The 27875-nt window shown below is 52.4% G+C and overlaps 6 protein-coding genes across 8 annotated transcripts; 4 read left to right on the top strand and 2 right to left on the bottom strand.

Annotated features, from left to right (window-relative positions):
* Positions 1-204: 204 nt before the first annotated feature.
* TrAFT101_007558 (uncharacterized protein) lies at positions 205-16326 on the top strand. Of its 2 annotated transcripts, XM_066128079.1 has the most exons (3): positions 205-2342; positions 2415-13655; positions 14081-16326. In XM_066128079.1, the coding sequence occupies exons 1-3, from the start codon at positions 360-362 to the stop codon at positions 15521-15523; spliced, it is 14667 nt and encodes a 4888-aa protein (XP_065984195.1). In that variant the 5' UTR covers positions 205-359; the 3' UTR covers positions 15524-16326. The 2 variants fall into 2 exon arrangements, with proteins under 2 accessions (XP_065984195.1, XP_065984196.1); XM_066128080.1 differs by having other exon boundaries at positions 205-16326.
* Positions 16327-16460: 134 nt separating this feature from the next.
* On the bottom strand, positions 16461-18890 carry TrAFT101_007557 (uncharacterized protein). The gene has a single exon (XM_024901995.2). It carries the CDS (start codon positions 18663-18665, stop codon positions 16563-16565), a length of 2103 nt encoding a protein of 700 aa, XP_024759342.1. The 5' UTR covers positions 18666-18890; the 3' UTR covers positions 16461-16562.
* Positions 18891-19135: 245 nt separating this feature from the next.
* TrAFT101_007556 (uncharacterized protein) lies at positions 19136-22731 on the top strand. The gene is made up of 6 exons (XM_024906082.2): positions 19136-19763; positions 19844-20064; positions 20169-20644; positions 20722-21173; positions 21258-22524; positions 22598-22731. The coding sequence occupies exons 1-5, from the start codon at positions 19715-19717 to the stop codon at positions 21911-21913; spliced, it is 1854 nt and encodes a 617-aa protein (XP_024759343.1). The 5' UTR covers positions 19136-19714; the 3' UTR covers positions 21914-22524; positions 22598-22731.
* PCN1 (DNA polymerase delta processivity factor) lies at positions 22723-24355 on the top strand. Its single transcript, XM_024901996.2, has 5 exons — positions 22723-22977; positions 23099-23142; positions 23201-23630; positions 23689-23978; positions 24052-24355. The coding sequence occupies exons 2-5, from the start codon at positions 23101-23103 to the stop codon at positions 24067-24069; spliced, it is 780 nt and encodes a 259-aa protein (XP_024759344.1). The 5' UTR covers positions 22723-22977; positions 23099-23100; the 3' UTR covers positions 24070-24355.
* A 167-nt stretch (positions 24356-24522) lies between these two features.
* On the top strand, positions 24523-26373 carry TrAFT101_007554 (uncharacterized protein). Its single transcript, XM_066128078.1, has 4 exons — positions 24523-25026; positions 25109-25283; positions 25369-25699; positions 25764-26373. Exons 3-4 carry the CDS (start codon positions 25473-25475, stop codon positions 26341-26343), a joined length of 807 nt encoding a protein of 268 aa, XP_065984194.1. The 5' UTR covers positions 24523-25026; positions 25109-25283; positions 25369-25472; the 3' UTR covers positions 26344-26373.
* On the bottom strand, positions 26043-27714 carry DUT1 (Deoxyuridine 5'-triphosphate nucleotidohydrolase). Of its 2 annotated transcripts, XM_066129451.1 has the most exons (3): positions 27523-27714; positions 26984-27310; positions 26374-26907 (listed from the first exon to the last, which is right to left on the bottom strand). In XM_066129451.1, the coding sequence occupies exons 2-3, from the start codon at positions 27159-27161 to the stop codon at positions 26648-26650; spliced, it is 438 nt and encodes a 145-aa protein (XP_065984193.1). In that variant the 5' UTR covers positions 27162-27310; positions 27523-27714; the 3' UTR covers positions 26374-26647. The 2 variants fall into 2 exon arrangements, with proteins under 2 accessions (XP_024759346.2, XP_065984193.1); XM_024900516.2 differs by lacking the exon at positions 27523-27714 and having other exon boundaries at positions 26043-26907; positions 26984-27505.
* Positions 27715-27875: the final 161 nt, after the last annotated feature.

The following is a 27875-nucleotide window of genomic DNA, read 5'->3' as shown; positions in this document are numbered from 1 at the left end:
CGCTAAGGCCCGACGCCGCGACGCCTGATTGGCCCGCCCGCCAGCCACAGCAACCCTGTCGGCCACTCCTCCAGGCCCTCTTTAGCGTCTTTGTTGCATCTTGTCGTTGTTCTTCCTCGTCTTGAAGCTGTCGCCCCAGCCACCGGTTGTCCACGGAGCGGGTCGGGTCGACTGGGGGGAGCAGCTTTGGCGTCCAGCTTAGTTCCATCAGCTCGTCTTCCCTCTAGAACCAAAACAAAAATAACAAACCGGGCGGTGGTTTGCTTGACCTTTGCTTTCCTTCACAGCCAGGGAAACAGAAGAAACAGCCATCCCCGTCACTGGCAGAACGACCAGACGCCCGATCAGCTGGTCTCACGATGCCTCATCCCCGCCGCCGGAGCCTGGAAAGCTTCAGGAGGCGGAGGCGCGAGAAGCGACAATCGCGCGAGGATCCCGCCGCCAGCATGTACTCCCCTACGAACATCACGGCCCAGCAGATGCCGGGCACCTACAGCGCCGACAGCCCACAGCAACAGCAGCAGCCATATCAACCACCACCGCAACAACAGCAACAACCACCATATCAGCCGTTGCCACCGTCGCAGCAACAGTCATATTCGCCGCAGCAATATCCGCCGCAGCAGTTCCCGTCGCAGCCATACCCGCAGCAATACGAGCAGCACCAGCAATATCAGCAGAAATACCAGGAGTCGTTTCCGCACCCGACGTCGCTGCCAATGCCGCAGCAGGCAATGGCGCACGATGCTCTCCAGCCCCGATCCAGAGCCTCGTCCGGCTCTTTATCGTCGTCCAACTCTTCCTCATCTTCATACCTGGATATCTCGCGACAGTATCCTACCGGTCGGTATGGAGGCTTCTTCAGCGCTTTTATGAAGGCGCCGTCAGAGCGTCGGCGTCGGCGGCGCAGAGGAAGTGGCACTAAAAAGCGCCGTGGCGTTTTCTTTGGTGGCGGAAACAACTCGTCTCACTCGTCCATTAACTCGGATTTGGCCTACGGAACGGGCTTTGTGAAAAAGGATAAGGATAAGTCTACGCGCTACAGCAGCTCCGTTGCTGGCTCTGCTGTATCCGGCGCGCAGCAGCAGCACTACCAAGGCGCAGTCCCCAGCAGGCGTTCCCCTAAGCACCTCAATGAGAAGAAGCGTGATAAGACGGATGAGGAGATTCTCGCCATTGGTCGTCAACTCTCAGATCTGGCACGGCAGTCCAATGAGGAGGACTTGCGCGCTGCTGGCAAGAGTCGACCTTCTGGACTAGCATCTGCTGCCGCTGCCATCAGTGCATTACGAAAGAGCAGAAGGGAGGGTAAAAAGCGAGGACTTTCTAACTCTAAGAAGAAGCATCGTGACTCTTCTTCTGATGAATCAGACTGGGAGTCAGCATCCGACGACGACGACGGCGATTCCTCCGAGAGCTCGTCTAGTGATGAGAGCGCTTTGCATCTGGCCTATGGCGGTAACGAGTCTTCGCGCTCCAACGTTGCCTTAGCTGGAGCCGCGGCCGCGGTTGCTGGGGCGGTTGCTGCTTCTGCCGCCGAGTCATACCCGACAACTCACCGCAGGAAGAGCTCCGTTGTGGACCCCAGGCTCTTTGGACCGGTCAACTCATTACGTGGATTAGTGCACACCCCCTGCGGGTTTGGAGATGAACAGCAGCCAGCACCCTCCTCTACTGGCTCAGGGCGACATGGCCTCAATCGCGATGATAATGACAGACCAGCTACCGGTGAATCGCAGGCCGATTCCGCTCATCGCCCGGGTTCTATCCCCCTCGAGCAGCCGATTCCCATGGTGCCCATCTCAAACAAGGTCTTTGAAGCCGGCAGACGAGATTCTCGAAACAGCTACCGCCGCCAGCGATCTAATGAGGAGAGCCTTGATCCTACACTCAGCGGCGGCGTTGCAGCAGCCGCCGCCGCCGCCGCAGCTCGCATGGCAGATCGAAGGGGTCCCTGGACAGAAGACCGCATTTATCGGGATGATGTGAAGCGTACTCGCCCAGACCCTGATGAAGAATATTTCCAGCGAGACCAGGCTCCCTTTGAAGAGCTGGAGCGCCGGAGAGCGAACCCAGAGGTGTATTACAACCGTCAAAACGATGATGTAGATTCTCCTCGATCAGAGGCTACTCGCCAAATGCCTGATTACTTTAACAAAGATTCGTCTGGCGTGGCTAGGGAAAGTAGATCCTGGATGGAGCTCCATCCGCAAGAGCGTAAGGAGACTCTTAGGTATCAAACGACACACGACGTTCATTTGGAAAGACGTGAAGCGGAACTACGAGAAGTACAGAGGCAACAGGAGCGAGATCAGCAGCAGCAGACCACTCGTACGACAAAGGCAGGTGATGGAAATGTTGAGAGGCCAACCCAGCCCGCTTCAAACACCGATATTGACCCTTTCAAATACCAGGTTGCCGATGATGCTTTTAATACCCCCCAGTTCAACACTCCCCGCCGGCCTCTAACACCTCAGGTTGTGACTGTTGAGCGTGTGCCCAATTTCGCCGAATCTTCTCAGCCTCCGTCCTCAGGGCGACAGCAAACGCATTCGGATGTCAGACTTAGCCGAAAAGATACGTATGATATCCAAATGGCAGAAGAGGAGAGACGGAGAGGAAACGACTCGGGATCTCGGCGTAGAGACCCTCGCGATGGGTACGAATACGAAGAAGAGGAAAGAGAAGCTCGATCCATCCTAGACGAAGCCAAACGTTCGACGATTCCAGTCGCTGCCGTCGCAGTTGCATCCGCTATTGCTGTTGAAGAAGAGCGCTCGCGAGAGCGCAGACGCCGCGACTACTCTGACGATGGCTCTCGTGACCGAAGCCGACCCTATAAGGACGTTGTCCAGGAGGAAGCCGACAAATACTACCGCGAATCCGTAATTGCTAGAAAGATTGCTTCTGACGAGATCCGGTCTCAAAGCAAGTCCCCAGATGGGTCCGTGGTAGACAAATGGGATACACCGCCCGTGGAAGAGCAGATCACCATCGTCACACCTCCCAATATGGAAGGCAAAGAATATGAGGATGACGAGAACCCTTACGGCGCCCCTAATGCCGATGTCAAAGTCGACAACGAGATCTTTCCTCATGAAACCGATAAATTCAGGGCTACCAGGGGAGTCGATGCTCCGAGATTTATGTCCAAGGATCCCTCCTGCGAGCGTGAACGCCCTCTATTGAACATTGTTCGTCCTACTCCGGTTCCTAGTCCCGATTCTACGGCGGCGTCCCATCGAGAACCAGAGCGGCCGATGGAGGTTCCTGCACCTCGAGAATTACACGAAGAGGAATCTCTAGCCGACTCGTCTGAGGAGGAGGCCGAGCCAAAGGGCGAGGCTACTCAATCGTCACCGAGCGGCAAGTCTGTCTCTTGGGGCAAAAACGAAATAAATCGCTTCGTGGTCGAATCTCCCGAGGCTCGCAGCCGTGCCGAATCCCCAAACGAGCTGGCTGAGGCGGAGGAAAAACCCAGGCCCCGTCTCAGCAAGTCCAGCAGATGGGGTAAGATCGCTGCAGTGATAGCCGCTGGCACCGCCGAACCGATCTCCGAGCTTGATCGAAACACTGAGTCAGGCAGTCGCGATCTTCCTGCCGACGTCGATGCAGCGCCTGCTCCGGCCTTTAAGCCGGCTGGCCCTGAGCCAGAGCAGATGCCTGGGAGTTTCGATGACGAAGAGTTTGCTGCTACCGTAGCGGCTGGCCTGGAGAAGACCGGGTTCAATCCTAATATCGTAATTGACGACCCGGCTTTTCGCCGCCGAAATTCTCGTCCTGAAGCAAATGAGACCCCCGTGCCTGCAAGTGATACCCAAAGAGATGAGCAGAGGCCAAGAGAGGAGATAGAGGTCGAGGGCGATCTCTCGTTGACTGATACGGAAGACGAGCAAGATGAAAAGACTCAGAAGCAAAAGAAGCTGAATGCGCTAGAAAAATATCTTCAAAAGAGGCAGTCTGGAGAAATCAAGCCGCCTTCTCAGCTAGAAGAATCGGCTCAGCCACCAGCTGTGGAAGACCGACCAGTCACTCCTCCTCAAAAGAGTAACAGTGAGCAGCGAAAGGTTCTTGAGGCATTCCTCCAAAAGAGACAATCGGGCGAGATCAAGCCACCACGAGAAGTCCTAGAAGCTAGAGAGTCGTACGACCTGGAGCAAGCCCCAGAGACAACAAAGACGGCACCAGTGCACGAATCCGACACCGAGCGGCCTCCGATCAGGAAACTTGAACCAGAGGCTTTACGCGAACTGGAAGAGAACGCCTCTGACTTTGAACCCCCCATTAAGTCAAAGAAGAAAAAGAAGAAGAAGCGACGAGACCGCCACGATGAGCTGTCGACAGTCTCCTCTCGCTTTGATGACGAAAACTCTAGGCTGTCCATTCCTGGAGACGAGGCAACAGAGCTCTCAAGGATTTCGGTACCCGGTGACGAAGCTACCGTCTTTAGTGTCGAAGACTGGGAAGACTGGGATAGTTCTCCTGGGGCGTCCACACGAAAGTCGATGATAGCTGGATCAGAGCTGTCGATTTCTAGCAGAAGGAGCACTCGATTAAGGCGCCCACGTAGTTCTACTTTTGACCTCCCCGAAACCAACGGCAGTGAGCATCCAGGAGATGATCGTGTAGATGACCGTGGCGTGAGTTCTGTAATTTCAGAGCCTCACGATGAAGAAAGGAAGCCGAGAAGCCGGGAGAGCAAATCTTTACGACATAATGATAATAGCGAGAAACATGTTTCTTCGCGTAAACCCCGCAAAGTCTCTGGCGGCAAGAAACCCGGCTTCTTCTCGGGCATCTTTAACAAACCTGGGGGCAAAAACGACCGAACCGAGGTCATTGATGAGAAGCGAGATTCTTTTTTTGAGCAAGCCGGCACTCTAGGCGCGGGTGTCGGCCCAGCGAGCCTTGCTGCAGCTGCAGCAACGGCCTTGACTCGCTCAAATGCCGCCGATGTCTCCTCGGAACCGGAGAACATCTCGCGAGAACTCTCTGGCTCGGACCAAGAGTTTAACGACCATTACCCTGTGATTGCTCCCCGGGCAATCGCAATTGACCCCCAGTACAGAGATTTGCTTCCTCTGCCCCCCAGCGAACCGGGAAGTCCCGTGGAGAGTGATTTTGGCGAGCTACCCGGTCTGCCTGATAGTCGCCCTGCATCACCGATAGAAGATCGAGACCGGAGATTCGAAAAGATTCATCGCCGGCAACGAAGCAACCAAGACCTAGCGGCAAGTGCCCGCAACCGATCATACAGCAACACCGCCGTGCCTCTCGCAGCACTCCTCAGAGGTATCGGATCTGGTCCTCCCAGCCCTGTTGCCAACAAGCCTCCCCGTACCCCTCCCCGCCCAACTTCCTGGGACAGCACCAAAGAGTTTATGCCTCTGATGCTTCTTGAGCATTCTCGACGAGGATCCCTTGATAGAAGCGTGAAAAGCGAGGAGCTGCCGCCTCTGCCCCCTAGCGAAGTGACAAGCGAAGCCGAGGGTGGGGATATCGAAGACTTTCGAAGCCCAATGCCATACCCGGACGACGAATTCCGGCTTCGGCTCCAGACTGAAGGTCTTCCAGTCGAGAGAGCTGTAGCATCTGGAGAATCCGAAGGCTCTACGCCAAAGGCCGATCTGACGTATGAGCTACCCGCTCGACCTACTGACAACAATAGGCCATTCACCAGCGACTACGAAAATGCTCCCTTTAAGTCGACGCCTTCGTCAGGCCAATCGGCTAGAACAGTGGACGCCCAGGCCATACCGAGCCCTACAACTCCTACACGTCGACGTTCACCACCAAAGGATGTTCACCTACGCCCCGACGAATTGACGTCAGCAGACGCTTCCGATGACTTCGAAACCGCACGCACCTCTCCTGCTGATATGCACGACGAGGATCTATATGAACCAGAGCTGCCACCTATTGAGCCATCGATGCTCGGCGCTATCCCGGAATTTTCAAGACCCGCAAAATTTTTTGAGGACAAGGTACCGGAACATTCAGCACTGGCAACTATGGATAAGGTGATTGAGACTTTGCCTAGCATTGAGAGAGTCCCAGAGGACCAGGCCCGCCAGGGGAGCCCCAGCTATTCAGACCCGCTATCAGGAACTGCCGAGGAGTCGCCAGACAAGGGTAAGAAGTACAAGTCCATTTCATCGGAAGCAGAGCTCGACCACAGCCTACTTTTGCAGCCTACAGCTGATGAAACGGCGGCTACATTCGTCGAAGTTCCAGAACTAGCCTTCAAAAAGGGCTTTGCTCCAGATGTCGAATATACCCCGTCAACCGAGTCCCTTTCTAAAGATTTCACTGAAGAGAAGGCACTGGCACCAGAGATTATTCCCAAGCCCGTGACAGTTGAAGATGAATTGGAGCCCGAAATTTATGTTCCTGAGCCGGAACTCGAAGCAAATGCTGAGGAGATTCCTGTTTTTGAGCCGCTCGACGAGGACCTTGAAGCACCTTACACCGAAGCTGTTGATATGATACCCGTGTCTGATGAGCTCTTGTCTGATACGATTGCCGAAGCAACTCAACGATCGCAGCCGGAGGAGGAAGTTGAGGAAATCATTGTCGGTACTATTCCCAAGGCGGCGCTTCACTCGGTCCCTGAAGCTCCTGTGCAGGAATATCCTAAGAAGCCTGATGCATCTACGGTTATCGAAGACTCAGATGAATCGGAGGAAGAGGAGGAATCAGAAGAAGAAGATGATGATTCTGAAGGTTCTGAAGACTCTGAAGATTCTGACGAGGAGGAGGAGGACGAAGAAGAACATGAGCGTGTGGAGATCATAAAACGTTTTGATGAAGATGGTAACGTGGTTCGTGATATGACAGCGTCTATCGAGACTCTCGGGGCTGTATCTGTGGTGTCATCAGGCTCTAAGAAAAACAAGAAGAAGAAAAACAAGAAGAAGAAGAAGAAGAAGAGAAAGAGGAAGAAGAAGAGCAAGACGGCAGCCGCTGCAGCCGCCGCCGCCGCAGCCTTGGCAGCAGCAGAAGCCTCCACCGAGACCCCCGCTCTACCTACTACCGACTCTACTGAGCCTTCTGCCGCACCAGCCGTGGATTCTATCACCGAAACCGCTCCCAGTGACACTCGAAAACTCGCTACAGATCTTGAAAGTGAGACTGAGCCTGCCATTGAGTCTTCAATCCAGCCTACGCCTGCTGATGCGGTAGAAGTGACTGAAGAGGCAACTCTTGAGGTTCCTAAAGACTTTGTTGCTCCTGAGGCTCTGGAAGAGATCTCACGGGAGGTTACGGAAGAATCTACAATTGAAAAGGCGCAAAAAGCCGCTGCATCCATTGAACCTCAAAACACCACACTGGCAGAGGCCGAGGAGCGACGGGACATTCCATCTGATGCCGTCGAGAATGCCAATGAGGAAGTAGATCAGCTTGTCAAGTGGGCCGCTACTGATAGCGAGCCAATTCCGCATTCTGACCATACAGGCGAAAGAGAGAGCTCTCTAGTCGAAGACAAGGCCACTGCTGTTGAAGAACTAGTTGAGACTCTTCTTCCCATGCAAAATGAAGCATCAGATCCCGCTGATGTGGAGTCTCAGTTAACTTCTGAAGAGCTTGCCGGTGAATCTGCTAGACAAGAGCATCATGATGCTCTTGTTGAAGATCGAGATGCTCCGGTAGCCGATGTAATGCTTCCAATCGAAGGGGAGACGCCAGTTGAACCTCCTGCTCTAGCTGAAGAGCTTGTTACCCCAGAGGCTGAAGACTCACATGCTTCCCATGCTGATGAGCTAGCATCTGTTCCACTAGACGAATCTCCTACAGTCGACCGCGAATGGGCTGGAGATGAAATCAAAGAGCAAGATTCTGAAGAGATTGTGGCCGATCAAGAGCTTGAACACACATTGTCAGTTCCGTTTCAGGAACTACCCACAATTATGGAAGAGCCTGGTCTCGAGGACGCAAATGCTATTGAGAGCGATGACTTCGAGCAAACAGAACAAGATACTCCGATCTATAGCGATCAATTGTCCCCTATACTAGAGGAGACGATGGAGGATTTAATGGAGGAGTCAGCTCCTGCAGAGATATCCGAACCAGTGAGCCTGGGAGAGGATGTTGAGTCAATGCCAGAACCTGCTTTGGACAAACCGATTTATGCGATTGATCAGACGGGGGATGGACTAGACACCCAGGATGCTGGGGAGACCAAAGATTTGGAGCTCACTTCTGAACAGCCTGAAGCTGCAACTGCAATAGAAGACGTCTCAGTAGAGCCAAAGATGGACGAGAGCTCGCCGCGATCTTTCGATGAGGTAGCAGAGACAGTGGGTGACAAAGATGCTGATCGAGCTCCTCAGCTACCCTCATTTGCCTCTGACATTTCCGAGCCATTATTCACGCAAGGCGATGCTCCTACTGAGTACCCCACACAGCAGTCTCCTACTAGCTATGAGCCGACGCAGATGGATGAGAGTTTTGTAATTCCAGAGGGGTCTGCTCGGCTGCCAACGGATGAGCAAGCCGAATCAGCGGAGGCTGTAGCGGAGCCCGCTGTACTTGATGCTGTCTACGAAGTCGAAGCCGAGGCTGAGGGAAACAAGGAGCGCTCTAATGATGCCATAGATATTATTCCTCCTGTTGAAGAGGCTAAGGGAATTAACGAACAAGGATCCACGGAGACCCCGGATCTTGGTCTTCCAGGGCCTGATCTTAAGGAAGCTGAGTCACCCGCAGAGGAAGAGACGAACGAGGAAAAACAGGAAATTTCTACCTCCGACCTGGGGCTAATAGAGCAAGCCCTCGAGCCTGAGGTTACGCTGGATGAATCTGTGGAACCGCCAGCTCTCGAAACTGACCATCAAACTCCGACTGACACTGTACCGGAGACAAGAGAACTCGCTTCAGCAGATGAGAGCCGGGAAGTGGAAGAACAGCAGCCTGACACGGAAAGCATCGTGCTTAATGACTCGGCTCCTGATGCGGACTCAGCTGAAGTGGCACCTGAGGAGAGCTCACAAGATAATGTGGCAGTGGAACAACCCTCTAGTCCTGGTTTGGAACTGGACGTAATGCCTCAGGAAGATAAAAACGAGCTAGGTTCGACGCTCCCCGAGGAGCATGAAGCCAAAGATGAAGATTCTATACCCTTTAAAGAATCTGAGACCATGTCACCTCAAGAATTCGATGAGAAACTGGATCTAGAACCAAAGCTGGACCAAGAGGCCAACAATGATGGGTTGAAATTGCCGGAGGAGAATACTGACTTGGTGACTGATGACGCTGGAGATCAATCAAGGGAGGCTGATGTCGAGGCTGCTAAATCTGATATTCCTTTGGAAACTGGGCCTGCCGAGGACTCTCGATCAATGCACGAAGGGGAGCCTAAGCCAGAGGCGGAGGACAACGACCATGGAAATCTTGATGGACAGAAGGAAGAGGGGAAAGCGGACAATTCCGAGCAATCTGTAGAAGTTGTTGATTCGACTAATACGTTAGACGCCTCAGTGGAAACCAGCTTTCCACAAGAATCTAAAATGACATCTGAACTGGAACAACCTACACTGGAAGCTGAAATAGAGGCATCACCAGCCGCGTTACCAAACGTGGACGAGAAAATGGAACTGCAGCGCCTCACTCAAGCTGAAGAACCTGAGCACCCGGACCTCGCCCAGGATGGTGCTATTGCCCCTGTAAGCACTGTGCCAGAAAATTCCAGCAAGGAGGTTGAGCGTGCTCTCAAAGCTAAGGACGCTTCTACGGAGGCCAGTGAGCTTCAGGATGAAGAGTCTTTGGAGGCTCAAAAGGGCAAGCCACAGGTGGACAAAGAGGTGACTGACCCTACAAGTGACGGTCAGGAAAAGAGTGTGGCTGAAAACCTAAGCCAAATCGAGACCCCGGCAGAGGCTGTCAGGGATGACACGGTTGACACCACATTGACAGATTCAGATCTTGCTGTGGATGGCAGTTATATTCCACTCTTGAATAAGGAGGATGAACTCCCTGGCAAAATACTTTCTCATCCTCTAGATATTTTTGAATCTGACATTCCTGACGTTCCTAATCCGATCAACATCGCTGTGGAAGATGTGGAAGTTGTGGAAGCGGCCGAGAAGGGGTTGCCTGAAGCGGAATCCTCCAAGGAGCAAATCCTCTCTCACCCTCTAGACATTTTTGAGTCTGATATTCCCAACGCTCCTAATCCGATCAACCTAGCTGTGGAAGATGCGGAAGCGGCTGACAAGGGGTTGATTGAAGAAAAATCCTCGGAGGAGCGAGCTGTGACTGAGGATGAACCCAGGTCTGAAGGCCTTCAGCCAGGATCAACATCTGCTGAGCTTCCGTCACTAAAAGAAGCTGAGCGAGAATTAAGGTTGGAGGAGCCTGAGTCGGAGTCAGCACAAGTCGAAGAGCATCAGTCTGAATCTACACCGGAGGTTCAATTAGAACCCACGCTAGAGGAGAGCCGGCAAGAGCGTACATCAGAGATTCTGGTAGAGGCTCAATTGGAAGGCCCCTATGCTGAGACTTCTGATGAGAATAAGCACGAATCTGAGTCTAGGGAACTTCACTTGCCCACTTCAGAGGCTATTCCCCAAGTGGATGAGGCTACCCAGGAAAACATCACAACAGAGGAAATTATCGTGGATCTAATTTCGCAGAAGGATGCAGCTGAACCTGTTGCGGAGCTTGAGCAATTGCCGTCTGCTGAAGCCATCAGTCAGCTAACTGAAAAACAACCGTCTACAGGGCTGGTCAATCCCCTTGAACTCGAAGTTACTTTGCCAACCGAGCCCGCAGAAGAGGTTTCCCAGGAACTCACAGAAGAATCCATTGACCCTCTCGACCCTGTACCCCAACGACCTTCTTCATCATATAGACATGAAGTGCCGCCTCGTAAAAGCACATTCCTCTTGGCCCCACCTGAGCCTGATTATGGAGAGACATCAGCAAGTGAGTACGGAGACAGTGATGATGATGATGATGACGACTCCGACGACAACGATACTTCAACTATCATTTCTGATACTGCATCACTACGAGGGGGGGTAAGACGGTCCAGATATCCGAGGCATAGTGAGTCTACATCAAGCCTTACTGGCTTCGAGGTAACAGCTGTTCCGTACGCAGAGCAACATGCCCACCGGGCTGTTCGACCGAAAAAGAAAAAGAAGAAGAAGAAGCAGAAACACAAGCATAAGCGTAAGAAGTCGACGGCAGGAAGTGAGCCATCATCCTCGCTGAACAGCTTGGGTGAGCCAAAGGGACAGGGTGATGATACCAACAATCCTCCCCCACCACACCCTGAGAGAGAAGCACCTCCACCCCCTCCTCAAAGAGAAGCGCCCCCACCTCCCGTCGAGATCAGTGTCTCAGAACCAGCCACTGCTCTACCTGAAGCCTCAGAGAAGGTAGAGTCTGAGCCTCGCGAGCTTGTGGGTTCTGATTCAGCCGAGGGTAAGATTCCTGAATCAGCCAAGCCATCAACTTCCCAGCAAGATGAAAATGCTGATAATGGCGATGCATCTCTGCTAAATCTAACCCCCATTCCTGAAGAGGTTGTGTCGGAAGAACCTGCGAATGCCGATTCCAAGCCAGTAAACGAGCCTGAATCAGAAAATCGAGATGTACCCTCAACAGCTGACCCTGTCTCTTTAGAGGATGAATCGGAAAATCCATGGGACCTCTTTACGAATAAATGGGGCAAATCTTCTAACAAGAAGCACGGATCTGCTACGCAATCGCAAGAAGAGCTTCCAGAAGGCCAGGTGATTGAAGATGCACCCCTCGTTGACGAGCCTGCAAATATTTCTACGCCACAGCGAAGGAACAGCCAAACAGAGCAGCAGATAAGCCCCGGCAATGTTCCAGACAATGCTGCGAATATTGACAATGGTGCTGAGCCTTCTCCAGAAGAGCATGGTGAAAAGCAAGATCAAGATCCTTCCGTTCCTAGCCCCGGATCATCAATGGAGAGGGGCATTCGACCAAGTTCAGCATCTAGCCAAGGGTCCAACCGGCCTTGGTTCACAGGGATCAGCGGAAGCGTCTCTCTCATGGCTGAACGGTTTGGTGGTGCCAAGAAGAAACCAACAAGGGACAGAGATAAAGACCCTATACCTCCAGACAGAGACCCCATACCCTCAGACAAAGAAGACCCTAAAGACCAGTCTTTTTTAGGGAATCCAGCTCCTCGGAAAAGCGGTGACGAGAGGAGCTGGCAAATAAATCAAGTACAAACGATTGACGATTTCTTGGAAAGTGGCAACGGCCCCACGACTCCTAACAAGCGTAAGAAACGTCAATCTCAACCTATTAGGCCTACTACACCAAAGAGAAGTGAAAGTATTGTGGAAGTTACAAGTCCTGAGTTTGTGGTGGGGAAGAAGTTGCGCAGAAGAGATGCATTTAAAGGAGAGCGTGTCGGGAGTGCAGATATAGAGGAAGCAACAGAGCTCTTAGAGTCTCTTGGGCCCTTTGAGCTGCTTCGGCGGAGTTCCCAAGTGGGGGATCCTATCGGTGGGCTTCTCCGGGAGGCGAATGCATCGGAAATATCAGTGCTTCCCCCGATGGAATTGTCTGAGTTCTCTGACTACGAAACATCTGACTATAGGCTGTCGCCCCCACGAACTTTGCCTTCAGTTGAGGAGCTGCCAGAGCCGGAGGCGGAGGCGGAAGCCACAGCTTCGGAAGTTGGCTTCTACAGAGACAGTGGCTTTTCAGGAAGCCTTCCAAGCCGATCAAGGAGACACAGCACAAGCACGATACCCATTGGAGAGGATGAAGAGAAGATGCGTGATAGTGGAGTTGACGGAGATTGGATAGAGGCAGCCATAGCAAAGCTCAAGACTCCCGAGCCTGTAAACAGGGCACCGGATCGACCCTTGAAGAGGCGCCTACGACGGTCTACGTTGGGAGGCCAAAGACTAGGGGAAACATCGCTACGAGATGCGGCTCAAGACTCGGAAAGGAAGACAATACCGGGAACAAGAGAAAGAGTGTTGACGGGAACAGGAACACGACCGGAAACTCCGACGGGGAGATCCAGTCCTACCAGGAAAGGCTACGGAGCCATCGCCGGAATGGGCATCGCACCACGACGACTTTCGACAATATCGCCAATACCCTCATTGTCGGATCGATCCGACACTCCTCCGATGCTGAGACGCGCAGCGACCTCTTTCAGCATATCACCGGTGACGGGCCCGTCACCACCGGTGGCAGGCCCGCTGCGAAGCCTACGACGAGCAGTTAGTGCGCAGATTGCGCCAGGACTGCAGCGCCCAGCGTCCCCAGCGCTGAGGTCGTCGATATCGATCGAACAGCAGCCACGAAGCGTCTCTGACAGCCAGATCCCGTCCGCCACACGACAGCAGCCAGACCCAGCGCGGGCTGACCCCAGCAATGGCGGCTCAGCGCCACAGTCCCCGCCCAATAGCGGCGCGGTGCGCCAGCGGACCCCTGAACGGCTGAAAATCTCGCACCAGGCCGACGCCGTCAGCGGCAGCACAGTGCGATCGTCGTCCATCCCGACGCCGCCGCTACTGAGGCGGGCAGACAAGCGCGGCGGCGACCTGCGATCGCTGCGCCAGCAAAACACCAGCAGCACGACCATTGCTCCGCCGTCCGAGGCGCCGGTTGCCAACGAGGGCCGCGTGCGAGCCAAGGACAAGACCGATGTATTTGTGAGTGCAAACGACTCTCCTGGCGGTCTCGTCACATGATGTGTGCCCGCAGATGACCCGACCCACCGCCGCCTGCATGGGCCCGTCTGGGCTGGTTTTCTGCTGTTTTTTTCTCAGCTCCCAGCCACTCAGCTTCACCGCCCAACCTCGTGATTTTTCCACCCCCCCAGCCAAGCTCCGCCCGGCCGCTGCGAAGCTCTGCATTCCTCAGCATCTGGGCTTTTCTCTGATTGCCTGTCTGTCTGCGTTTGCCGAAGTGCTTGCATGTCGAGTCGTGGTCATTTGCGGGCTGCCTGACTTGTTTTTGTACTGCTTATTATTATTCCTTAGCCTTTGTTTCTTTGTTTTGTTATTGTCCCCTGTCCGCGTCGCATCAGCTCGTCGGCGTCGCTCCACCGTTTCTAACACATTGGGCTTTTTTCTAGGATGGGCTGGGCGAGGGCCAATTTGGCTCGCCACGATCTCCAACAAGGCCACACAGCATGCGTCGACGCCAGAGTATGCAAGTCCTCGAGCTCGAGGCCAGGGTCGAGCAGCTCATAGCAGAGAACCGTCTGCTCTCCGACGCCCGTCACAGCTCCGAACAGCACCTAAGCCACCGTGTTGTCACCGCTCTTTCCGACCGGGACACGCAGATTGAGGCTCTCAATCAGAGACTCAAGTTCCTCAAGAGCGAGGTATCTCGCCTGACCGAGGTCAATGAGGGCCTCACCAGCGCCAACGCCGAGTTGGCCAACAAGGACAACAGCCGCTATGCGGATCTACAGGTCTACGCCGACCGTGATGGCAACGAGGCTGCCCTCATGCAGGCTCTGCACGAGAAGGATGCCCAGATCGCCGACTTGACGACCAAGCTGGATGCCGCCAAAGAGAGGATCCGTGAATTGCAGCGCCAGATCCTCGAATCCAAGGCTGCCGATGTGCAGTTCCTCAACATCAAAGACGAAGATTACTTTGACCATCGCTGCCAACAACTATGTTCCCACGTTCAGCAATGGGTTCTTCGCTTTTCCAAATTCTCAGATATGCGAGCCTGTCGCCTGACTAACGAGATCAACGATGAGAAGATCATCGACCGGCTTGACAATGCTGTCTTAGATGGCTCTGACGTCGATAGATATCTCAATGACAGAGTCAGGCGGCGTGACATCTTCATGTCCATGACTATGAACATGATCTGGGAGTTTGTCTTTACTCGGTACCTGTTCGGAATGGACCGAGAGCAGCGGCAGAAACTCAAATCTCTGGAAAAGCTGCTGACCGAGGTTGGCCCACCCCAAGCTGTACGCCAATGGCGTGCCGTTACCCTTACGTTGCTCTCCAAGCGTGACTCATTCAAGAGGCAACGAGACCTGGACACGGAGGCTGTCGTCCAGGCTATCTATCAGACCCTATGCAAGGTCCTCCCGCCGCCGTCTAACCTGGAGGGCCAGATCCAAGCCCAACTGCGCAGGGTCATGCACGAGGCCGTCCACCTCTCAATTGAGATGCGGACACAAAAGGCCGAGTACATGATGCTGCCGCCCCTCCAGCCTGAATACGATGCAGACGGCGAGCTTGTACAAACTGTCCAATTTAATGCGTCCATGATGAGTGAGCGGAGTGGAACATTGAAGCTTACCAATGAAGAGCTCGAGGCCCGCGGCGCCATTGTGCGCGTTGTCCTCTTCCCTCTCGTTGTCAAGAAGGGGGATGATGACGGCTCCAACGATGAGGAGATTGTGATCTGCCCTGCTCAGGTCTTAATTGCTCGCAGCAAGCTCACGCGCCAACCCACGCCATCTGACGGGGGGAGAGCTTCTACGGGCACAGGCCGCCTGAGCGGTGGCACCAACTCGCCCGATACCAGACAGGCGAATGCAATCTAAGGAGGGATTTATGACTACACTATTTATGATGGCCTTTTTCTTTTATTCTTTTTATTTTCTTACACTAAACTCATAAAGATTTGAGAAAAAAGTTGAGCGATGGTGTTTTTGTTTTTTTCTTTTTCTTGTTTTGCATTGCGTACATATCTCTGTTTATGACGGCTTTTTGGATTATGTCTTTTGGATTTTCCTGTTAAGTACAGTGATGAATTTCTTTGTTCTTTCTTCTAATTTTCTATACCGGGCAAAATGCGGGAAAGCAAAGCAACCTGTTTATACATGGTTTGATGATACGATATCCATTGGAAATTTTCGTTCTTGCTACAGCGAACCTCTTTATTTATTTTTACCTTTTTTTTTTTTAATCTCTTTGGGTTGACGGATTATGAAACTTCCTGATACACCTCAGAGCTTGTACTTAATTATTGGCTTTGTTGATGCGAGAACGCGAGTGTGTGTTCCTTTTTATTCTATGCAATGTTTACATGAACCTTTTTACGTCTCATAAATGCTCTTTTTACGTCTCCTTTCATTTCATTTGTGTTTTGTCGCTTGCTTTGCACACGACCACTACTATTACTACTACTGTGCCCTAGATTTACGACTGGATGAACTAGAAATCTCCACTGAGATGCATCTTGAACCACCCTGTCCAATCGTGAAGATGGTGTAGTACGCAGGGGCCAATGCCCTCTGACCGTTTAAAATTACTGCTACGGCTAGTAGTGTCCTGCAGGTCTGAAAGAAGTGGCCTGGAACGTGGTAGCACCACCAATAATAATGCGCGGAGGCGAGAGGTTGTGCAAGTCTGCGTCGCGTTTGGGCGTCGATGCCTTCACCTCTATCCACTATTGGGCATTTGACTCATCTAATCTGTGCCCTCCATGATCTCTATGCCCAATATCACTGCCCAGTCACTTTTCATGTTCAGAGGATCGTTTACCTTGATTCATCTATTGGTATATTAACTACTACTGCCTACTACCCTTACATAGGTATACTTCCACGTGCAGGAGACTAGTGGCTAACAAGTATTTCGTCACGCGTCCCAGGACTCGTGCTTGGGAGCAACAGCAGCAGCAGCAGCAGCAGGGCCCTGGTGACGGTCAATCATCCATCTCCATCCCTTGATCGTCTTCAAGACGTCACTGGCGTGCTCGTCGCCATGTTTCTGAGCGACCATCCCCAGCAGCCACTGCAGCCACGTCGTCCTGCCCCATTGGCCCCTTTGCAGGTCTCGCGTGACTACCTCCGTCACCTGTGCGAGCACCTGCGACGAGACGCTCCTTGTTAGCGCTCGCTGGACGCTTGCGCACCGCTGCAGACGTCGGAGCACCTGGCGGTCGTTGAGGTGCGCGGCCTCCATGTACCACTGGCCCATTTTGTCGAGCAGGGCCATCTTGGCCTGGATCTCGCGGGCGATTTCCTCCGGATCTGCAGTCGCTTTGCGCGAGGCTGCCGCCAGTCGGGGCAGGTCGAGGACTTCCCAGTGTACCGGCCGTGTGATTTCGGGATCTTTGATGATTCGTTCTAGATATGGGACCCATGCTTCCCACCCCCACGATGTGATTTGCGCGCCCTGGCCTAGTCGTGATCGGAGGGTTCCGTAGAGCCGTAAGGCGAGCTTATGGTCGTCGCATACTGTGGCTATTGTGCGAACGGAGTCGATAGATACGCGGGAGATGGGAAGCGACGATAGTGCGCTGATGAGGGCGTCGATTTGGCCGATATCCTTGAAGAAATTGAGAAGCCCTGTTAAGATGCTGCTTGCGTTGGGAAGGCTGTGGACCGCAGAGAACAAAGCTATCCATCGCTGTGATAGGGAGGTGTATTCGGTTCGTGTAAGCTCGGAGTGAACATTGGCTTCAATGACTCTTGTTGATTTTAATCGGGCGACAATGAGCTGCCATAGCTGGAGGTGGCGGAGATCAATTTCACGGGATGCAGTGAGATCCCGATAAGATTGAATAAACTCTTGGTTGATTGTGTTTGGATTGTAAGCCTTGGCAATTAACCATGAAAATAACAGTCTTCGGTCTCCGTCTTCGCTAATTTTCTGCTGTGAAAAGAGAGTATGGATATCGCTGTCCAAACTTTGCAATTGTGCAGGATGCAGCATTGAAAGAGCTTCTCCAAATTGAGCCGCCGTGGCTATCCAGTGTGTAGAAAGATTGCTGCTACCGGCCTGAGCTACCAGAAAGGACCGTGTCAAGTTGAATATTTGATCTGTAGTGATGTGGATCTTGATCGAGTCTGGCATCAAGCTTAACATTCGTTTGAAAAGCCTAACATTCTGGTAGCTGCCTCCTGAAGAACAAATCACAGTGGCAAACGTCGTCCAAAGCTCCCGCATAGCGGCATCGTCATAATTTTTCGTTTGAGCAACATCAAGGCCAGTCAGAAGGCTGCGGCGAATCCTAGCAATAAGCCAATTTGCCATCCTCGGGTCAGATATTTTTTCCTTTGTGGCTTGGTCAAGGGGCTCCATCGCCAGACGTAGTCCCTCAACAGAAATAAGTGCTTCCTCCATCCTACGCAAATAATCACGCCGAAACGCTCTCCGTAAACGATCCAACGCCACGCTGTTTATCGTCTCTAAAGTGGCAATACAGGCTCGTAATACTACCAATTCTTGTGGTAACTCTGCTGGCATGGGGATATCGTGATATGGAGGTTCGACAGCTGCTGCTTCTCCTGCGGACATGTTCGACATGTTGGAGACAGTGATATCCGCCGCCGGTGGCTGAATGAATGGTTTATCACCATCAGATTTCTCTAGCCACGAGATAAGGTTGTCGAAGAGGGCCGAGGGGCTCATGTTCTGCTTCTTTCTCTTTCGCTCCTCCACTGTAGTTGGCGGTTCCCATTTCCACTCGCTGGGGATCCAGGCAACGTCAAAATGCCATAGCGGGGTATAGGTCGAAGACGAGGGCATGATTCCCGTCATATTGCGCTTGCCGAGCTGGCGACGGCGGCTCTCAAGCGGCCCCGAGTGCGAACTGAGCAGCCGACATGAGGCGGGAACGGCGAATTGGCGGTGATAGTGCTCAATGGCCTGGCGAAGCACTGAGTCTGTGATCCAGACAGCAGAAGCCCTCTGCGGGATTGCAGGCCGGCATTGCGCCGAGGACCGCACGGGCATTGGTGCGCCGCCGACGAGGATTTTGATGGTGGGTTCGTGAAGACTATCGAGCCATCGCACTGGTACTCGGGCGAAGGAAGGAAATCGTGCCGGGTCGCGTCGAGGATTGTGCCCGCTTCGTTGCTCAGATTTGTCCCTCTCTCCACAAAACTGGAAGCTCTTAACAGATTCTGGAGATGGTTGGAGCTAACACGGTGTGTCGGGAAAAACTATAGTTCCGGGCCCAGCGAAGGTTACGTAGCGCGAGGCAAGTTAGTTCAAGCACGACGCACATACAAAGCACGAGGTACAAAGCACGAGGGGTCAGAGCTCAAAGTATTCGGTACAAGCGTCCCCGTTGCAGATAGCTGCCATTTTGTATGGGGCGCCGAATGTACTCCAGACCCTGTGGCTCCGTATGCGCTCCCTAATATGCACATGGCCGCCCTCATTCGAGGCATATCCATCCGAAAGTGACATTGCACTGTAATTCTGGACTCCGCCTCACTCGGAAACGCTGCACCGCGCAAACCCCCGTCATCCAATCTCGGGGTCCCAAATGAGCTGACGGGGCAGATCCATGCGCAACCGATCCATCCTGGTTCCGGGCCACCGCAGGCGATTGTGACGCCGAGGAGCTGCTTGTTGGAGCTCTGGCAGCATCTGCGTTCGCTAGTCCCAAAGGCACGCGAACACCCAACCCGCTTTCGCTTGGCTCTCCCCTGAGCGCATGCAAAGAAGGGCTCTCGAACTCTGTCTGCTGTTTCACTTGAGGTCCTCCCTGAAACCAAACTGTAGGCGAGCGCGCGGAAGCAAGACACAGCAGCACGGGGAAGCAAGAGACAAAACAGCCCTCGAAACGAGCGCAAGGAATCAGACCAAACAAAACAAAACAAAACAACAGCCAGTTGCTACAGCATACTACGAGCAGGGCGGCGGCGCATACTGTGGCATCGTTCATATCTCCCCCGTCGCATTCCTGTCCTGCCCAGCTTGCTGCGGGCTCCATGGCTCTGCGTGTCCCTTCGTTGTTGCTGTCCAACCTCGAAAGTCGCTTATGAAAATTGCTGATGGAGCCCGTGGTGTACGAAGAAACGCCTCTAGCCGACTACCTCAGAGGTATGTTGAGGTTCTCCAGATTGTCGCTTCCTTCCCCTGAATCGCGCGCGCATGCTGACCGATCTCGTCCTTACTCAAAGATGGAGGTAATATGTCGGAGGCAGAATGGGCTCCCATGGACGGTACTCCTGATTTCCAGTCGTCGATAGCATCCTCGCCTCCTGCGAGCCCGACTCCCTTCGCGCCGACCGGTCGCCCCTTGGTGAGGGCACGATTCCGTAATGCCAGCAAGCTAGAGCTTGCTGAGGAGCCACAGGCGGCGCAGCCTCTGACGCTGCAGTCGCTTAAGAAAAGCTGCTCTGTATGTTCAAAACCCGCCGTGTTGAAGCTCTGAAGCTTGACGCTGTTGCGCCCTCGCCTTTACACCGCATGAATCTAATCTGGAGTCGAATCAATCGATGATAGGCCCTCCTCGCCGCTAGCCTCGATAGTGCAGACAACTCCCGGTTCCTCGAACAATTTAGATATACAATCATTGCTTCTCAGCTCCTGAATGGCCATTTACTACTTGGGAACCGTCCCCCAGCCCTGAAAACGCCGGGTTCGACCACAAACACCAATGACCAATCTCTCCTCTCGACCGAAGGTATTATAGTATCCGTCGTCGGAGCGCTAGCTCTCGCAGTCTTCCTAAGCTGGGCACTGAGTAGTGCGCCATCGCATGTGACGAAACGACGCCTAATTCTGGTGCTTATTATTGCTGCAGCGGCCGCGCTGGTAGGACAAGTTTTTGTGCGACGACAGTGGCTTCGCTACCGCAGAGAGCAATCCCTGGCTGAAATCTCCACATTCATCTCGAATTCGCAGAACTTTGATAGTGCAACTGAGGCCGCGCTCTCTCTCGTACAGGAAGTAGAGCTTGTTTCTCGAGGCTACCGAATGTCAGTTTCCCCTCTGCTTCCTTTAGAGCGGTAGCGATTTTCTGGCGTAGATGAGACATACTAACAATTTTCCACAGTAGCCTACCTCTTCCACCAGTTAGCCGAATCGAAGAGCGCACCCAAAACAGAAAATGCGGTCGGCTACGAAAGGCGCTCAAAAACTCGTTTGCTGGCGTTTTGCAAACGTACAACCAGGTGTCTGATGTTGTCAGGGGCTTTGCTGAGCAAATGGAGCTGGAAAAGTACTATGACATGTACGACGTTAGCGATTTCGACATTTCGGATTCGCGCCTGGGATTCAACGAATCTGAATTTGAAGATTCGGAGTCTCTGAGGACACTAAAGATTCTTGCTGCCCGGTTTCATACCACGCGAAAGATGCTTCTCTGCGCTCTGTTGGCGCTGGATGCGAATGGAGAAGCCAAGGATTTGCTGCGCTGGACGGCTGCAGTCGAGGCGCTACAAAGCGCTAATGTCTCGACCAAGTCTGTATTTGAGAAGCTGCAGGGGATATTAAGCGAGGAAGAATGTAAGCCGTCTTTTTTTACTTCTTTTCTTTTATTCGTGTCTTTTGCATTGTTACCTCTGTCGACCCTTTTCTAACTACTTCCAGCATTCCCCTTGCCACCTACCCCATCGCTGCCTCTAACACCAGGCAAAGAGCGATGGCGCTCCCAGGTTCGCAAGCTCAATTCCATGTCAACTGGAATCCGAGGCCTGCAAGCCAAACTCCATCTACTGCGGGAAGAATCTGATAGAGCGCTAGACGATTCCAATGACATTTCTGAAATAGGACCCAACCTTATGTCGCAGTACGACTCCATTGGAGTAGACCTCAAAATGCTCATGGCAGCATGGGAGGAAGGCAGAGCCGCTCTAGCCCAAGGCATTGATAGGACCGAGAAGAGGCTTTCATCAATAAGCACGCTACTATCACCTGCAAGCTCTCTAAGTGGACTCACAACCATAGGCGAGGGAGGCGCGGCAGAGGCTTTCAAGGCTCTCACTGGTGAATCCCCGCCGGCATCAGATATCAATGACGCTGAAGAGGACCAGGAGATTTTTGAGGCGGTAGCCAAGCCGCGACCTCGAAGCATGCTAACGCGAGAGGAGAGAATTGCAAAGGTTAAGGAAGAGAGGGAGCAGAGAGCGGCAGCTCGACAGCAGCTGGAGGCTACAAAAGGCATGCTGAGAGAGCTGGAAACAGTAATCAGCCTACGACCTCAAAAGCGAGCCAGTGCTCCACCCGGAGCACGCATCTCCATGTGAGCTCTGATTCACGAGTCTCGACGATAATCATCATTTCCTCAACTGTTTTTTTGTCTGTCTTTCATGCAACATCCACAGGCGCACGGCAGCATCACATCTCTCATTTAGATATTTCTTTCTTTCTTTGTTGATCTGTCACTGGTTTTTTTGGTTCGTTCACTCTCTCTTTTGTTTCATACTATGGGGTAAGACACGGTACAACGGCTATGGGGTTTGTGGCGATGGGCTGTTTGCGTTTTTTTTTCCCCCATCGATTGTTTCCTTCTTGTTCTCTTAGAATCGGCCAGAACAGTGGCTAATGGGTGGTCTTTGTTTTGTTTTGTGTTTGTCTTTTTTTTTTTTTTCTTTTCGCTGTTTAGACAAGGCGTATGAGATGGGGCCTATTGCGCAACGCAAGTTTTGTATATTAAACTCAATATTTGGCATGCTTATTATCTACGGCAACATGCGTGAGCTGTTGAAATCTTGTTGAAATGCAGCACATATGTGAGGATGGGGTCCACCAAATTGAGTGAAGCGGATGCAATGCGATATAGACGGTGCAATTGAATTCCGTATTTCCTGGCTTGTGCTTTTCATTCGTCCTTGGCTTTGTCGGATCTATAGAATGGGTAAGATAAGTATAATAATTGATGAAAAGCCACACTTGCTTATACCTGAATTGTACAGGCTAACTTGCTGTAGAACTACTAGACCTACTGGGCACCTATCATTTTGCAGGTACTCCCTGCTAGGTGGCCTCCCAGGTGCTTGTGCCTTTCAGCTCCAGGCACCAGACGCTAAAAAAAAAGTCCTGCCCCGCGTGTAATTGGCGTCTTGTCTCCAGCTAGACGCGTCTCAATTGCCCACAGCTTCGTGTCATCGTGTTAAGTGCTTTTTTCTGCCTGGCCACCCAGAGCTTCACCCTCCACCAAAAAGACGTGCATCTTTCTTCGTCGCCAACAAAACTCTGTGATACACACCGTGCAGCGCCAAATTCCATTGACTCTTCACTGCATCCGGACTTCCACAGCCATTCACTCATTTTATCCCTCTTTGTCTTGTTAATCACACTCATCTATCCGGTACGTATTGCAACGCTGCTGCTGCGTGCATCCCCCCTCTTTTTCTCTGCCCTCTTGTCTACGCCCAATGCTCTCGTGATCGCGCTCGAAAGGAAAAGAAAGGACGCCTAACATGTGACAGAAATGTTGGAAGCACGGTTGGAACAGGCTAGCATCCTGAAGAAGGTAAATTGACACGATCCCGTGTCTTGCAGGACCTCGCTGACGACACAACGAACCATAGGTTGTCGATGCCATCAAGGACCTCGTCCAGGACTGCAACTTTGACTGCAATGACTCTGGTATTGCTCTGCAGGCCATGGACAACTCGCACGTCGCCCTCGTGTCGATGATGCTCAAGGCCGAAGGCTTCTCTCCCTACCGATGCGACCGCAACATTGCCCTTGGTGTCAACCTGACGTCTCTGACCAAGGTGCTGCGAGCTGCACAGGGCGAGGACATGTTGACGATCAAGGCTGAGGATGCACCAGACGTTCTGAACCTGGTGTTTGAGAGCAGCGAGAACGACCGCATCAGCGAGTACGACCTCAAGCTCATGGACATTGACCAGGAGCACCTTGGCATCCCCGAGACCGAGTATGCTGCTACTATTACTATGCCTGCGGCTGAGTTCCGGAGAATCTGCACAGATCTGGCTGCCATGTCAGAGTCGGGTATGTACACGTGTGTATGAGAGCGACTGGATGGAAGCTAACATCGGGCTGCTGGCAGTTGGCATCGAGGCCTCCAAGGATGGCGTCAAGTTCTCTTGCAACGGTGACATTGGTAACGGCTCAGTCACTCTGCGAAGCCACACCAACATTGACAAGCCTGATCTGAATGTCGACATTGAGCTGACGGAGCCCGTTTCCTTGACCTTCTCTCTCAAGTACCTGGTCAACTTCTGCAAGGCTGCTGCCTTGTCCAACCAGGTCAAGATCTGCCTTTCCAGCGAGGTGCCGCTCTTGGTTGAGTACAACCTCTCTGGTAGCAGCTACCTGCGTTTCTACCTCGCACCAAAGGTCCGTTCTATTTTTGTTAAACAGCTCTTCGTGGTGAAAGCATAGCATACTAACATGTGTGACTTCCATGCAGATTGGTGATGAGGAGTAAATTCATTCCACATAAACCCTACGATTCAGACACCCAACGCACACAATCTCCGCATATATCAGGCCAGGCTTTGGGTAAAAAAAATGACCCAAGTCCTCCATCACGGCTGATCGACTACCCACCGATGACAGAGAGAGAAGAAATGGATATCGAGAATGTTGTTACAGTTACAGGCTTCTTTCTTTGTTTTTCTAATCATGATCTGTAGCAAACAAGGAAAAGAACAAAAAAACAAAAATGAATGAGCATATATGCCTAGCTTTAGTCTTGCAAGCCGATAATTACCTCCCTAAACCATCTTGACCTGGTCCCGTGCTGAAGAGGTTACTACTACTATCTCGCTTTGCTTTCAGCTACTGTCCTGTTTAACGCCTAGAGAAGCCCTTGTGCTATTAGACGCTCTTACATGCGGTTTAGGCCGGATCGTAGTCTCGGCCGTCGGCGGGGCGTTTTTCCCACCCCATGATAACGTCTCACGCGCCCTGTGCTAGTACTCAGATGTGTACGCTTCTGATTTTTTTTTCTCGCTTGCTGTGTTGGATTATCGCCTTGGTTATAGGCAAAAAGTATCTTCTCTCCTAGACAAATCTTAGCGGTGAGTAGCCTGTTGTCTTCCCGCCGTTATTTGTGGCTTCAAACTCCCTCCGCTGACGGCGGGACCGCTGCGTGGAGGGCCCCGGCCATGCCCAGCTTATTTATTATTCATCAACCGATTATCATCAGCCGGGTTGAGTTGGCCGGGGCCAAACTAATGGCTTCTTCGAACTTCTAACTCTCTCATTCTATTCACTTCATATACAACATATGCTATTTTATTTTATTTTCTTCTCTCTGACATACAACTTCAAGATACCCTCCGGACTTCGGCGCGCAATAATCTTAATATCCTAGAAGGAGAAAAAAAAAATGTCTGACTCAGTGGTACTTGCGCCACGAGTATTGGCGGTGGCCAGCCATGTAAGCTGTTTTCAAGAATTCACAATGAAGCTTTTTATGAATATCCATTTCATGAGCCGGGCTAACTATAATATTCTCGCAGGTTGTCTCAGGGTATGACTTGGACTTAGAAAGCAAGCGTGAAAATGCTAGTCTCTGAGATGTTGTCGGGCAATTTGAGTTAACGTGACATTCCAGCAACGTGGGAAACAAAGTCGCCGTCTTCGTGCTCCAATCGCTGGGGAGTGATGTCGCCGCTCTGAATACGGTGCAGTTCAGTGAGTTTATTGGCTTTGAGGGAAAAAGAGCACCTGATGAGACATGGGCTGACTCAGAACCGTTGCGTCTCTCTCTTTGCTCTAGGCAATCACACAGGTTACAGGCAATGGACAGGGACGAGAGCCACGGCTCAGGAGATTACCGATCTCTACAACGGCCTGAAGCAGTCTTATTTGGATGACTTTGACATGATGCTCTCCGGGTACATCCCGGGCGCGGAGGGCGTCACGGCGGTGGGAAACATCGCCAAGGGACTGAAGGAGAAGTTTCAGCACACTCCGGGCAAGTTTTTCTGGGTGCTGGATCCTGTTATGGGGGATAATGGGAAGCTGTATGTGGCGCCGGAGGTTGTGCCCGCATACAAGGCTCTTCTCCCTTATGCGGACTTGATCCTGCCGAACCAGTTTGAGGCTGAGTGAGTTGCTAATAGGCGCATATTTGATGAAGACGTCATCACCGCTGACCTAACTATTCTACAGACAACTATCAGATGTCAAGATTGTCGACATGGACAGCCTCACCCAGGCCATCCAGGTGCTGCACGAAAAATTCAACATCCCTCACATCATCATCACCTCCGTCAGCTTCACAACCCCGGACCATCCGCCCTCCCACCTCTCCGTCATCGGATCCACCATGACCTCGGACCGCAAGGCGCGAACCTTTAAGATCACATTCCCGTCCATCGACTGCTATTTCTGCGGCACGGGCGACATGTTCGGCGCCCTCATAACGGGCCGCATCCGGGAGGCTACGGGCGCCGTGCCCGGCCTACGCGGCCGCGCGAGCTGGGTGAGCGACGACGACATGCCTGCGACGGAGCTGCCGCTGGCGAGGGCGGCGGAGAAAGTGCTGGCCAGTATGCATGAGGTGCTGGCCAAGACGCGGGATGCGATGCCCGCAGTGATGGAGAGGACGTGGGCGGAGCTGAAGACGGAGGATAGGGATGATGAGGACAAGGCGCACTACGTCAAGTCGAAGGCGGCGGAGCTGCAGCTGGTTACCAATCTGGATAGCTTGCGGAATCCTAGTATAACATTTTCGGCGACAAAGGTCTAGATGGAGATGGAGATGGAAAGGATGAAATGGAAAAAAAAAAAAAAAAAAAAAATAGACTCGGGGGTTTGGGCAACGGCGGCGTAGAATCAAATCCTTTGGCTTAGTGTTTTATCTGTCTATATAGACTTGAATCGAATAGCTGTTTATGTTCTCTTATTTAAAAAGCCGTTCCATACCGACCCATCTCGGTAGTATATATATCGCATCCCTCTCTCTGTGCTGTTCTATACCCTCAACCACCATTTATCATATCATATATCATGTTCATTATGTAAAAAAGAAAAAGAAAAAGAATTTAGATCCTCTAGTTCTTGCCCGTGCTGCCAAAGCCACCGGCTCCTCGCACGCTCTCCTCCAACTCCTCTACTTCGACAACCTCGGGGGTCACGATCCTCTCGAGCACCAGCTGAGCAACTCGGTCGCCCTCCTTGATCTCATAGTCGGTGTCGGCGTGGTTGAAGAGGAGAACCTTGACGGGCCCGCGGTAGTCTGCGTCAATGACACCGGCGCCGGTGTCGATGAAGTGCTTGGAGGCGAGGCCAGAGCGGGGAGCGATTCGGCCATCTAGAGTGCAGTAAAGATTGGTTTGGTTAGCCAATTGATCCACTCGAGAATACCCTGTTTCTTTTTCTTCACTCACAAGTTCCAGCTGGCACGGCGATGCTAATGTCGGTATCGACGAGGACCTTGCCTCTCGCAGGCACTACTGTGTCTCTGGCGGCGTACACGTCGTATCCAGCGGCGAATGCGCTGCCTCGTGTGGGCAGTCTGCCCTGGGGAGACAGCTTCTTGACTTGCAGGGGGATTGAGGCCTCCATTGTTGTGGTTGTTGATTTGGCTGGTGCTTCTGCTTGAGGTACCGCGGGAGGAGTGACGGAGGAGTCTTGGTCCTTGTCTGCGTCGCCGTCGAGGGGGAGAGTCTTGATGCGCTTGGCGGGAGGAGAAGCTGTGCCGTTGACTTCAGGAGCTGAGGACATGGTTAATTCAATGTGGAACTAGATAATCAGAGTACAGGTTGAAGCAATGACGGTGGTGGGTAGTTGAGCTCAAGCGAATTGTGCAATTCAGGCGGAGAGGGAAGGGAGGAATTGTTAGGCAATGGAGCTGAATAAACGGAACAAGGGTTTGGGCTTTGCTTCTTTTTTTTTTTTTTTTTTTTTTTGGTGGAGTATCGCTTACTTTGGTGCAACTTGTTAGGCAGGGCGATTTGGATCAAATCCAATGGATTGTTGAGAAACAGGAAGTCGGTGTGAGAACGGTCTGGTCTCTGGGAGCCAACAGCTGTTAGTGGTGGGATTTTTTGGAGGGGCGGCGACGCGCGACGCGTTTTGATAAGTGGTTTGACGCGGGGAGTAAATTGGTCCAAGTTGAGGTGGTGGGGTTTTGGCCGCCAATGGATGCCGTGGGCAATTTGCGATGGCCTTCCTTGCGTAGGGCATTGGTATGACTTGGTGGGAAGCCATTGGGTGCCAATGGTATCAAAGACCACTAATTCAAGGACGTAAGAATATAAATTGATGTTAATATCAATT

Source organism: Trichoderma asperellum, chromosome 4, assembly GCF_020647865.1.
Source record: "Trichoderma asperellum chromosome 4, complete sequence".
In the NCBI taxonomy this organism is placed as follows: Eukaryota; Fungi; Ascomycota; class Sordariomycetes; order Hypocreales; family Hypocreaceae; genus Trichoderma; species Trichoderma asperellum.
This window is presented reverse-complemented; position numbering and strand designations above follow the sequence as displayed.

Bases quoted from the DNA above. Each gene is read 5' to 3' on its own strand.
- TrAFT101_007558 (XM_066128079.1), top strand. From the start codon at position 360: ATGCCTCATCCCCGCCGCCGGAGCCTGGAAAGCTTCAGGAGGCGGAGG. The intron at 2,343-2,414 runs GCAGGTGATGGA...TTCAAATACCAG, and splicing joins AGACCACTCGTACGACAAAG to GTTGCCGATGATGCTTTTAA. The intron at 13,656-14,080 runs GTGAGTGCAAAC...GCTTTTTTCTAG, and splicing joins AGGACAAGACCGATGTATTT to GATGGGCTGGGCGAGGGCCA.
- TrAFT101_007557 (XM_024901995.2), bottom strand. From the start codon at position 18,665: ATGCCCGTGCGGTCCTCGGCGCAATGCCGGCCTGCAATCCCGCAGAGG.
- TrAFT101_007556 (XM_024906082.2), top strand. From the start codon at position 19,715: ATGGAGCCCGTGGTGTACGAAGAAACGCCTCTAGCCGACTACCTCAGA. The intron at 19,764-19,843 runs GTATGTTGAGGT...CCTTACTCAAAG, and splicing joins TCTAGCCGACTACCTCAGAG to ATGGAGGTAATATGTCGGAG. The intron at 21,174-21,257 runs GTAAGCCGTCTT...AACTACTTCCAG, and splicing joins GATATTAAGCGAGGAAGAAT to CATTCCCCTTGCCACCTACC.
- PCN1 (XM_024901996.2), top strand. From the start codon at position 23,101: ATGTTGGAAGCACGGTTGGAACAGGCTAGCATCCTGAAGAAG. The intron at 23,143-23,200 runs GTAAATTGACAC...AACGAACCATAG, and splicing joins AGGCTAGCATCCTGAAGAAG to GTTGTCGATGCCATCAAGGA. The intron at 23,631-23,688 runs GTATGTACACGT...GGCTGCTGGCAG, and splicing joins GGCTGCCATGTCAGAGTCGG to TTGGCATCGAGGCCTCCAAG.
- TrAFT101_007554 (XM_066128078.1), top strand. From the start codon at position 25,473: ATGATGCTCTCCGGGTACATCCCGGGCGCGGAGGGCGTCACGGCGGTG. The intron at 25,700-25,763 runs GTGAGTTGCTAA...ACTATTCTACAG, and splicing joins CCGAACCAGTTTGAGGCTGA to ACAACTATCAGATGTCAAGA.
- DUT1 (XM_024900516.2), bottom strand. From the start codon at position 27,320: ATGTCCTCAGCTCCTGAAGTCAACGGCACAGCTTCTCCTCCCGCCAAG. The intron at 26,908-26,983 runs GTGAGTGAAGAA...ACTGCACTCTAG, and splicing joins CGCCGTGCCAGCTGGAACTT to ATGGCCGAATCGCTCCCCGC.